The sequence below is a fragment of the Scatophagus argus genome, chromosome 7 (assembly GCF_020382885.2).
Source record: "Scatophagus argus isolate fScaArg1 chromosome 7, fScaArg1.pri, whole genome shotgun sequence".
NCBI lineage: Eukaryota > Metazoa > Chordata > Actinopteri > Scatophagidae > Scatophagus > Scatophagus argus.
Window position 1 is genome coordinate 17,833,844 of NC_058499.1, and position 11,434 is coordinate 17,845,277.

Sequence of the window (11,434 nt, forward strand, 5' to 3'; positions counted from 1 at the left end):
CCACAAGGCAAATTGTTTTAATTTGAAAGATAATCGAGACCATATACCACCTTAGAGTAGTTTCTTGCCTTTAATCCTCCTGTGTACAAACATGAGCAGTAAGCAGAGGGGCAAGATTCTGATTTCAAACAGCCGTGAAGGCAGGTCAAAGGGAACAGTTCTTCTAATGATCAGCTTTTCTAATGAACCCTGACAGAGTCTCAAGGAGTCCAACCATGGGAGTCACAACCCCCAGGTCACAAACAGCAAGCCACAGACTGACATCACACTAACACTTTGCCCAAGAGAAAACACAGCAGTGTTGCTGTGCACTGATCCACCCGTCCACAGGAAGAGGCCCACAGAGAATGCCAATGTACCCACAACCTTTCCTTAGCATGCCTGAAATTACTTAAATCGGCTGCACCCGATGTGCGCTCTAAAGCACAAACAAATTCCACTGTCTTAACCCAATCTTCTTAATGGTTTTGTTTTTCCAAAACAAGCTCGGTCTTGATGTAGATGCCGATTTTAGCAATTAGCAAAAATTAAATCCCCATGCCACAGAGTTTTTCAATAAAAGGCTAATTTCTTTGTATTACCAAAATGATCCATTTCGTTTCATCTGTGGGAGGATAAAAAAAGAAAGGCTGTTGGACGGTACTTTAAGATGTGAATGTCAGCTGAATGACAATCGGGCCTGAGAACAGTGGTGTCAGCCTTCACAGGAAGGCTTTCAGACAGTCACCATAGAAAACTACATTAAATATCTCACATCTGACTTGAATGACAGTGCCACTCAGTACTCTGCATAAAGGAACCGAAAATGTATGGGTACAGGCCACATATCAGTGTGGTTACATAAGAGATATTTGTCGAAATGTTGTGAGAATATAAAACATGTTTTTAAGTGTGAGACAGAGACGATGCAGATCAAAGAGATCAAACACTGGCTCCGGCAGTTTTCTGAGCTGCTTGTTGTTCTACTTCTTGAGTAATCAATGTCTGTTCACCAGAATCTCCCTCCAGCTATCGCAGCTACACTGCAGATGTGATCCCACTCATTATCACTGCAAACTCTTAACTCATAAAACACTTTATAGCTGCAAAATCAGGGGCTACTCTAACACAGAATACTTAATGTTGACTGAATGCATTTTCTTCCACTACTGCTCATATCCTAATAAGCCTGGCAGCTCCAAAACAAACAGGAGGCTTCATTTGCAGGAGTCATCTGACCTACTAAAGGCTCTCATTGTTATGCTTGACGACAAGCATAAGTAAATGTCTTGTAGAGATGATACAGTGTGTCTGAATGCTAGGCGTGAAAATATGTACTATCAAGTCTCAGTGGTTAATAACAATGAGTGCAATTTATAAGAGTGATACCTTGTCAGTACACATCCACATTGCTCAAAAATTTAATTTGAATGAAAAGAAATGTTCACATTTAATAACTGCCTGCTATTTGCAATGGAAAGAGAATGAGTACAGTTCTTTATGCAAATAACTTGATACTACCTGTGAGGATAAAAAAAATACCTTCACAGGAATGTTTACAATGCATGACAAGCCCTCGTGCATTTCCCTCAGAGCAGAACTCTGCATCTTTGACAAAGCACCTTAACATCGATTTAATGGGGCTCTGGTGGTCTTATCTACCAACAGCTATTCTCAGCACCATCAGGTTGTTGTTATTACTCCGCTGGTTTTGCATGACAAATGGGAGACTTTGTCATCTCTTGTTCAACAACCCCTATGACTGTGCATCATCCTCTGTTATAGGCTGAAAGCCCTTAGTCATCCTCACAGGAAGGAAAAGGGGTGCTGAACATTCCTTACAAATGAGGGCTTGCGCCCAACCTCATGCAGTCCGGCAATTCCTCAAGCAGTACTGGTCCCTTCACTACACTGCCCCTCTCTAAAGCCCTGGGCCCCCACTAAACTTCCCCCTTTGTCTGGATTTAAGGTTGGATACAGGGATGTGAATAGGTGGTATTTCAGCATGCTAACGGTGCTGAAGAACAGAGCTTGCTGGCTGGGGCCCAAATCCCCATGGTTACCCTGGAGCTGCAACTGCCTCTTTCCTGTGCTGATCTGTCTGGGAATAAACTACCTCTGCTCTGCATGCATGGTGAGCCTTCAAGGAGACAGAGGAGACAAGATAAGTCAGGGTGGCATCATTACTGTGTCTTGCACACCTCTAAATCACACACCTAAATCAGGGCAAACAGTTAGTTATATGCTTTGGAGTATGTGTGTGGAGTTGTTACATTAAACGGGGAAACAGAGAGGGAATACGATAGCAGAAAGAAAAGAGCCAAGTGCAAGTAACCACTCTTCTGAAGTGCCCCTGAGCAACACACTGAATCAAAATATGGGTGGGCTGCCTAAACATGTGCTCCTCCTGTTTTCAGTTGCATTATCATGGTCTAATGCTGTGAGAACAATGCGGTGTCTACAAAGTCTCACACCAACTCTGCATGATGGGAAAAAACATTCACAGGCATGCACTTGCCTGAATAGTAACAGTCTGCTGAACACATCAACATAATAAAATGCACCAGACCAAGAAGTAATCGTAAAACTGTGTTTCGGCAGATACAGTCTGAATAAATAACCTAATCGGCCGTACCTGAGAAGGGTAGGGATCTCTTCTTCAGGCCAACAGTGAGTCTGCTGAGCACTTTCACTGGCTTTCACATGCAAAACTAAGTCCTAAAAGCCTCTCCACACCTCAAATGCCAATCTTACTATATTGCTAATTAAGTTAACCCCATTGTATACCGACATAGGCACCACTAAAATGTACTAGGCATTTATGTAATTTTTTTAATAAAATACAAGTAATATGAAGACTGGACGTTCTAGTTTAATATGTGCTCGTTACCTTGCAGTAAACATCCAAACTCTGCTGGCTATGACTCATATGCAGGTTGTGATGAACTACTGTTAGCCTAGTCCCAATAAGTCCTCCAGCGGCTCCAACAAGCACATTATCCCAGCGGAACATTCACTCTCCCTTACCTTTGACCTGACTCTCGTACTCCGCGATGATTTCTTTATCCTTTTTGAACCTCGGCGTAGACATCTTTTTGCCTTCTTGTGTCCCGAGCTTGTTGAAAACTTCTTGTAAAAACTGTTTGTCAACAGGCGGGATCCTAAAGCAGCCGACGCATCCCAAACAGGACGAGAAAAACGCACGCGAGAGAAAGGAAAAGAGCGAGACAAACTAACACTTTGAAGGGATTTAACTCAAGAAGAAGAAAACGTCTGGCTCTTCATGGTTCCTCTTCCCTCTGGATAAGCGGTGGATATACAGCAGAGCCAATGCGCAATCCTGCTCCAACCAATGAATCCACTCAAGTATCAGAGCAGTCCGCGCGGCGCAACAGCGTTGCTGCCACCACAGAAGAAGAACAAGACAAGGTTGGGAGGGGGGCGCAAGTTTCAGCGTCTCTGTGGCGACTCCCCACAGCTCTCTCTCAGTAAAGTAGTGTCAATAACCCGTCCGGTGGTGCTTTAAAGTCCGCCTGAATCGTGAGTGTGTGTGCTTCTTGGTAGTGGTTTCCAGTTTGGGACCCTCACACTCTCACACGCGTCCCCCTGTCCGCTCTCCCTCGACGATTTCTTCCCTCCCTCCAACTCCCAGCAGGCTCAAAGGCAGACAGGGTAGGCCGACTGCAGCACACAGCAGCTGGAGCCAGGCAGGGAGAGGAGAGGAGAGGGAGGGATCTGCATACATGCATACATGCAGCCAGTGTACACCAGCGGACTGACACTCCCAGATCTGTATTTGTGTGAACTGACTACTGTGGACAAATAATGTGATATATATGAGCTAAATATGTATGTATTACACATGGGCCAATAAAGAGACCCATATTATACATAAGTAATATTGTACAGATATTAAGATCTAAGTCATAGGACGAAGTAAATACTGTACGTTACTTACTGTAGATTATGCTATACTTTGCTCCATTTTATAACTTGGTCAGTGTTGATTTGGTAGAGTCACAAGTTTTAGTATTTCCCTTTCATTTTAGCCCAACTTCAAAAAGCTTTTACCTTACATTTCATCTGTGGTCACTGCATCCGCTGAAAAGGAACCAGACCACAGCGCCATCTACAGGATAAACAAATGCACAGGACAAACACAGTAACTGATTTCTCTTCAGGACAACACTCCAGTTTATTTTATTGCACTTTCTTAAAAAAAAAAAAAAATTAAAAAAATCCATGCAGCACAGAACTGAAATGAAAAGAGCAAAGAAGAAATGTTTTTGTTATGTTTTGATATGAAAATCAAGACATGCCACAGCAACAATATCAATTTTCAAGCAGCTCACAATACAAAATAGTTCTAAGTACCATTTTCCAACAAGGCCTAAAAACACATCAGTCTCATTCTACACCTATTTTTTAGTGTGTCCTAAAAATCACAATATTAAGTGCATACAGAGATAGAAAAACACAGCTGAAATACAATCTCAATTCCATAAAAGTTGGGACACTGTGTGAAATGTAAATAAAAACAGAATGCAATCATTTGCAAACTAGTTACAGACAATGGTTTTACAAAGTATTCCTGAGTCCATGTAGTAATATCCTTTATACGATCATGCCATGCCCAGTCATGACATCATCACCTGTTATTAGTGAACCTGTTTACCTGTTGAATGTTCCAAACAAGACTTTCACGGTCTTTCGCTGCCATAAAGGATTAGCAGATTATCACATTCTGTTTTGTTTATGTTTTACACAGCATTCCATGTTTTTTGGAATCAGGGTTGCAGTATGACGACTTTCAAATGCAAAGGCAGTTTATCATTTGTAATTTCTAAAATACCTGGACGTTCCACCATTGTAAACATAGATAATAAATGTACAGTAATGTCATGCGGCCCTTTGCTGACTGGTAATGGCAGCTTTAACACTTTACTACATACATAAATGGTTTTATAATAACCCACACATATTACACTGAACATAATCAGATTCACTATACCAGTAGTATGTCACATTTCTCAACAAATGACAAAATAAATTAAATCAATGTTGAACATCTACCCTTGTTTATCTTTTAAAGTTTTGTTAATTAAGCACCACGATCAGCCACTTTTGAAGACAGTCTCCTCGATGACCTCAGTGAACCTCTCCTTCATCTGCTGACGGAAGCTGGCGTACCACTCCAACAGCCTTCTCCTCCTGTCCACCCTCTGCTCTTGGCTCATCCCTCTTTCCCTCTCCAAGATGGCCGGCAGTTCTTTCCAGTCACTGATGAAGATGAAGGGTGCTCCTGCAGCTTTGAGCAGACGTAGCGGGGAGCTGGGCCCAGCCGCACAGGTCCCAGGTGTCAGTACATCTTCCACCACAGGCACTGAGCCATAAGAGCAGGCCTCGTAGATTCGGTAGCACTCCGTGTTGATCCCGACTGGGCAGAGAGTGAGCTCGCTCTGGGCCAAAGCTGTCTGATAGCGTCTCAAACTGTCTGCTGTCTCCTGAGGGAGCCACCTGTGGCAAGGAGGCAGGAAAGGCAGTCACCCCAACTCCAGCACACAAAAATATATCCATGGTAATGTAACAAGGGTTCCAGGACAATATTATTATTTGAGAAAAACTGCAATTGTTGTACTGCCAACTGTATATCCTGTGCATTATGATACTGCATTATATGGGTAGATACATGGATAGATGGATATTTATAAAAAGTAACAGAAAATAACCACAGCCCTCTGTGTGAGAAGCACTCCTAACATCTTATAATGTTTAAGTACACTTTGCAAGCTGCGTCCATTTAAGTACTGAGTGCATGTTATTATAATGAATGATTACTGATTAGTATTTGCTGCCGTTCATGTTTTACTTAGGTTTTTAAAAGGAAAATTCACTTTGCATGTGAGGAAGCTCTACTTACATCCCGTATGTACAATGAAAGAGTTGCTGGTCGCTGTAATCATTCCTCCTGCCCATAGAGGCTGCAAAGAGATGCCTTCCTAACACAATTACAATGCAAGTGATGTGGGATAAACTCCACAGTGCTCGTTCTGTGCGAAAATGCATTCTGAAGTTCTGAGTTCAGCTTCGTGGTGCCTTCAACTGAACTTTTTGCTCTGGCTTTGCTTTAGGAAGGAGCCTCTTTGCAACCACTATGGACAAAGGGAATGATAAACAGCAGCCAGTAACTCTTCCAATGCACGTGCAGCTGGTTGAGCAGTGTTTTTAGACAGACTGGCTTGTCTGGTGTCTGATGCAAAACATGTGTCCTTATCTCAGACACGTTACGTCAGTCCCTGAAATTGAATCTTCAATTTCATCACCGAAGATGCTGAAAATCATTTGAAAGCCCTTGAATTTGATTTCACAAGAAGTGAACGATCCCCAGTGACTACTTTAAAAAATAACTCAAAATCATAAAAAATAATTGTTGATGGTTTTAAAAAAAAAACATACGATGGGAAGGTCTCAGTAAGACGATTGATAATAATATTAATATCGTTCTTTCTAAATTCTTATTTTACGTCATAAAACAAGGCAGTCACTGAAACAGAATATTAGCGCTTTGCCCTTTGATATCAGTACTAAACAACTCGTAAACTGAATAATGACTTACTTCTCCCTGGCAGCGGTGATGCATTCCTTATCCAGACCAGACTGTTTCAGCACCTGCATGAGCATTTCTCTGGAGGAATTTTTGTAAACGGTTCCTAGGAAATTGCAAAGGTATGGTCTGTTGGAGGTGATCAGCTGGGCATTGGGCCTGATCATAGGAAACTGCCTGTATCTGCACAGAGACAGGTAAAACCAAGCAACATGTTAGACAGTTTAAAAAACAACCTGCAAACAGTTCACTGTTTGGATACTTAGCATGCGTGATGCACGCACAGACATGCACGCACACAGGAGAAAATAAATAAAATAAACATACGTGGCAACACCAAGAGGCCACTGGAAGACATCTTTGTCATTGATCCAGGGGCTGTCATACACCAGAAACAGCAGCTCCACAAAGCCACCATTTCTCTTTAAGTACGGGCCAATCCAGTCGTTATTGCAGTGCTCATTGCCCAGCAGGACCACAGCCACATGTGACACTGAGTGGGACTGCACCATAGTTTGGACATGTTCCAGCCAACGTGTCGAGTAAGAGACCTTCTGCTGCTCGCGACCGTTCAGAACCAGAACCAAGCTGTTCATATCCAGAGGGACATGACCCTGGACCACAGCTGGACCTGTGTAGAAACTAAAGATGGGCAGGCAAGAAGAGAGGGGGAAGTCAATGTAATGGTTCTGTCTTATTAGGTGGTTATTATATGATGTGTTGTATTTTACAGACTTTCAAAAGCAGACCCTATGCCTTGGTTTGATTTGTTCTTTTAAGTATCCCATCTTTCAATTGTTACCTGAAATCAATCTTTCCTGACTGTAGCTCTCCTTCTCTCCACTGTGCTACCTTGTCAGTAGGGTTGAGGGGTCCCTCTAAAATATGTTCCCAAAGGTAAAGCCCTGAGGAGAAAAGAGGGATTCAAAACTACTTGCTACCCAAACGCCAACATGTAAAGTGCCATTATGTTGTACCAATGTTGGACTTTGACAGCAGAACATACATCAGTTTTTCATACGCTGTTCATCTTTATCACTAGAGTATTGTTTGCCTCTGTAATTGGGTCAATGACATATAAAGCTTCAAAAAAGGTATTTTTAAAAAGTATGTTCAGTACAAACCTTTTAGCTTAGTCCCAAAGATCACTTGGGGTCCTCTGGCTGATGCAACATCCTGTTTATAGCTATTGTCTCCTCACTTCAAAATAAAAGTCCAGTTTAAGTTTATGGTTGCGCCACCCTGACATTTAGGAAATGTAAATTGCTGGACAAAAGTTTTGCCGTTATTTCAACAACTTTAAAATTACTGATATTAGGGAAAAAACATTATCCAAAAGACTTCAATCATAAAATGATGCCAGAGTGTTTTATTTTGACTTTATCATTCTCAAAATAACATTTTTAATAGTTTTCTTAGTCTGCTCACTTGCTCGGACAGTTGCACCACCTGACATCTTAGGAGTTTGAGAGGCTAAAACATAAAAGAATGTAATTATCTGAATTTACTGAAAAATGTGTGAAAATAAATAGCTTTTATAGAATAAAGTGATAGATGTCAAGAATGGATTAAATATTTAAAAAAAAAAACAAAACAATGGACTCGGACACAAAAATATGCATGTCACGTCATTGACCCAATTACACTGCAAAACTGTAATGCAACAATAGCGTCCATATTCTATGTTATAATCAATACATTAATTTAATACATGTAATTGTGAACTACATTTCAAAAAGATATTTTATTTTTAATGTATTTTCAAATGTTGCACATCCTTGTCGTGCACATACTGCAAGGTATCATTCACAAGACCAAAATCAACATTTTCTGATCTGATCTAATTTCATATATTGATATATTAGAATCATGACAAAACATTTTTTGTACTTGTTATCGCACACAAGTCGATTAAGGGTGCCACTGTAAAGTCACAGCATTGACATTTTACAGCCAGATAACAACACAGACCTTCTCAGCAGACCTCTCGTAAAACCATGACTTACCTATAGCAGCTTTTCCCCAGATTTGGACCCTGTACCTTTTGGGTTTGTTCTTGTCAATTCGACTCAGGTGCTGTTTGAAGGCCTCTCTCTTTTTGTTCAAAGCAGAGTTGTACTCCACCTGTTCATCCTCCCACGGATTCCATTCATCTGTTAGAAATGGAGCAGCACCGCCATCTCTGACACCACCTGCAAACATAACACGGTTCCCATTCATCTTATGGACATCCTTTACCCACCACACACGAAAAATGAATTTTCTACCTGTCAGTGTATGAAAATATTAGGCTGCTTATCTGCAGTAGAGACTAGATAAGGGTTGTATTAAGCTAAATTACCCGAGGGTGCCCCCGTCTCTTTCTTAACCACCCTGTGAACGCGGGAAATTACTTTGGTGCTGAAGAAAACATTGTATGCAGCATAGAGAGAAAATGCTACATACGCAAAAATAATTAAAAGGAATAGTTTTCTTTTGGGTATTTTCATTTTTCTTCTTCGTTTTTTTCTCTCAGGTTACCATTGTGTAGCTCGTCTCCATGTTTAATGACAGGACCCTTGTTTACATCACGAGGACCCCTGGACACAGCTTACTTACAGAAACGCCTGTACCAAATTTTCAGTTATTTTAAATGTATTTGTGATTCTACTTCCTTTCAGACCAAATGGTCGACATGGCGACATTTAATACATCAACTCTAATTTCTGAATGAAGTAGTAGCTGTAATCTACAATAATCAAGCGAGTTGTTAGAAAAACGAATGGGACACTTCGGTCAGACCTCACGTAAAGCGGAACGTTGTGAAAGGCGAGCGTGTTTCTGGTAAAGCGGATCACAGAGGTGCACGCCGGAGTTGTAAGCGCAAGGTCGTGCCCGCCGTTGCGGGTAGAGGTATCTTAGTTTGGGCAAAGATGATGTCCGTAGCTGCTCGTCGTGGGGTTCTTTCCCCCTGCATGCAGACAACAAAGCACATAGCCAGAAGTTTTCTGTTCCCCGGAGCGAAGGACTTGATGCCTGCTGCTGGTAAGGCCGACTAGGAACTCCAGGGTGGTCGAAGTTGGTAGTGGTATTGAACAGTGGGATGTAACAACAAAACATAACGCAGTGACATTTTGCTGATCAGTAAACACTTTTTTTGTTAGATAATGTGAAAAATCTTTATTTGTATGGTCTGTGTTGTATTGTCGGCAAACTAACGCTATTGCTAAAAACCTGGTGTGGCTAACAGGAACTCTGACCTGTCCAGCAGTTTCTGCTATGCACGCAAACGTAAAGTATGAGCTTATGAATACGTTTAGGGAAATAACAACAAAGTATGCTGTTGTCATACCTTTACAGATAAAATGTTAGCTTAGGCTAAAGGATATCATGTACTACTGGTTAAAGTGTAGAAGAAAACACTCAAAGTTTAAGTAAAGAGTTTGGTCTAGACCTGCTCAAATTGGAAAGTGTCATGAGATAACTTTTGTTGTGAATTGGCGCTATATAAATAAACTGAATTGAATTGAATTGAAAAGACAGCTGTAATGACTTGACACCATGACAACATTGTCAGTAGCAGTATTGCTGGCACTATCATGATTCTCTGGAGAGCTAGACCTGATCTGATGTGCTTTTGTGGCATGTGGAGAAAATATTAAAATCTTGATTAGACTGCTATAAGTTTCTTAAAAACTTAAAAACAATACTTTCCGATATAAAGCATAGTAGTGATTTAATACAAAATTTTAATTTCTAAAATTTCTTTCTTGTGCTAAACTGAATATGAAGCAATGACAGAATAACATTTCTTGAATATGTATTTTCAGATACTGTGTAATTCCCAATCTGTTTGAACATCTTCTGCTTTTGTCTTTAAAAACTGCATCATATGTCTCATTTTCAGCTCCTGGAGGAATCCGCCCTGCCCACACAGATATCAAAATTCCCGACTTTACAGACTACCGTCGTCCCGAGGTCCTCAACCCCAACAAGTCCTCCCAAGAGAGCAGTGAGGAGAGAAGGGCTTTCTCTTACCTTGTCACTGGAGCTACTACTGTGGTTGGTGTCTATGCAGCCAAGACAGTAGTCACCCAGTTTGTCTCCTCAATGAGTGCGTCAGCAGATGTCCTGGCCTTATCCAAGATAGAGATCAAGCTTGGTGACATCCCTGAAGGTAAAAACATGACCTTCAAGTGGAGAGGAAAGCCGCTGTTTGTTCGCCACCGCACAGAAAAAGAAATTGCTGCAGAGGAGGCTGTGAATGTTGGAGAGCTGCGTGACCCCCAGCATGACAAAGATAGAGTGATTAACCCCCGCTGGGTCATCGTCCTTGGCGTGTGCACCCATCTGGGCTGTGTGCCCATCGCCAATGCCGGAGACTATGGAGGCTACTACTGTCCTTGCCATGGCTCCCACTATGATGCGTCAGGAAGAATAAGAAAGGGCCCTGCTCCTCTTAACCTGGAGGTTCCCTACTATGAATTCCCCGATGATGACACAGTCGTGGTTGGATAAATACTGCAGCTCTTTCTCAGTTCCAGTATGTCATATGTATTTTTGATGGCTTCGTTTGAGAGATGGCAGTGGCATAAAAGATGTTAATTTACTAATAAAGATTATTTACAACTCCGTGATTTGAGTCATTGCGTTTCTAAATGTTCTGTAACACCAAAAGTTTCAAAGTTATAATTTACTTAACACGAAATGAAGCAAAGTAGAACTAAAGTTGAAAAAGATTTGAAGGCAAAGGATGCTAAAAAGAGGATGACTCCACAGCAACAGGTGAATAACAAGCACTAATAGTTTCAGTAGCCTCAGATCTGCTTTGTTTGTAGAGGACTTGAAGTGTTTTTGAGAGCAACAGCCAGG

At 41.4% G+C, this 11,434-nt stretch overlaps 3 protein-coding genes across 11 annotated transcripts in view; 1 reads left to right on the forward strand and 2 right to left on the reverse strand.

The window, feature by feature from the left end:
* The window catches only part of srgap1a (SLIT-ROBO Rho GTPase activating protein 1a), a 78,954-nt gene extending 75,228 nt beyond the window's left edge, over window positions 1-3,726 (reverse strand). For 4 of the 6 annotated variants that reach the window (XM_046394351.1, XM_046394347.1, XM_046394352.1 and 1 more), the window contains exon 1: window positions 3,007-3,725. In XM_046394351.1, the coding sequence (XP_046250307.1) occupies window positions 3,007-3,070 (64 nt within the window). In that variant the 5' untranslated portion in view covers window positions 3,071-3,725. Of the gene's footprint in view, window positions 1-3,006 lie in introns of all 6 variants that reach the window. The other 2 variants (XM_046394348.1, XM_046394350.1) reach the window with 2 other exon arrangements.
* Window positions 3,727-4,149: 423 nt separating this feature from the next.
* Window positions 4,150-9,248, reverse strand: rxylt1 (ribitol xylosyltransferase 1). Of its 4 annotated transcripts, none has more exons than XM_046394368.1 (7): window positions 9,104-9,248; window positions 8,590-8,775; window positions 7,708-7,783; window positions 7,386-7,488; window positions 6,911-7,225; window positions 6,596-6,766; window positions 4,150-5,496 (listed from the first exon to the last, which is right to left on the reverse strand). In XM_046394368.1, exons 5-7 carry the CDS (start codon window positions 7,177-7,179, stop codon window positions 5,094-5,096), a joined length of 843 nt encoding a protein of 280 aa, XP_046250324.1. In that variant the 5' UTR covers window positions 7,180-7,225; window positions 7,386-7,488; window positions 7,708-7,783; window positions 8,590-8,775; window positions 9,104-9,248; the 3' UTR covers window positions 4,150-5,093. The 4 variants fall into 4 exon arrangements, with proteins under 4 accessions (XP_046250324.1, XP_046250323.1, XP_046250325.1 ...); XM_046394367.1 differs by lacking the exon at window positions 7,708-7,783 and having other exon boundaries at window positions 4,150-4,234; window positions 5,053-5,496; window positions 8,925-9,153; XM_046394369.1 differs by lacking the exon at window positions 9,104-9,248 and adding an exon at window positions 8,851-8,971.
* A 133-nt stretch (window positions 9,249-9,381) lies between these two features.
* LOC124061977 (cytochrome b-c1 complex subunit Rieske, mitochondrial-like) lies at window positions 9,382-11,199 on the forward strand. Its single transcript, XM_046394371.1, has 2 exons — window positions 9,382-9,607; window positions 10,470-11,199. The coding sequence occupies exons 1-2, from the start codon at window positions 9,496-9,498 to the stop codon at window positions 11,078-11,080; spliced, it is 723 nt and encodes a 240-aa protein (XP_046250327.1). The 5' UTR covers window positions 9,382-9,495; the 3' UTR covers window positions 11,081-11,199.
* The last annotated feature ends 235 nt before the right edge of the window (window positions 11,200-11,434 follow it).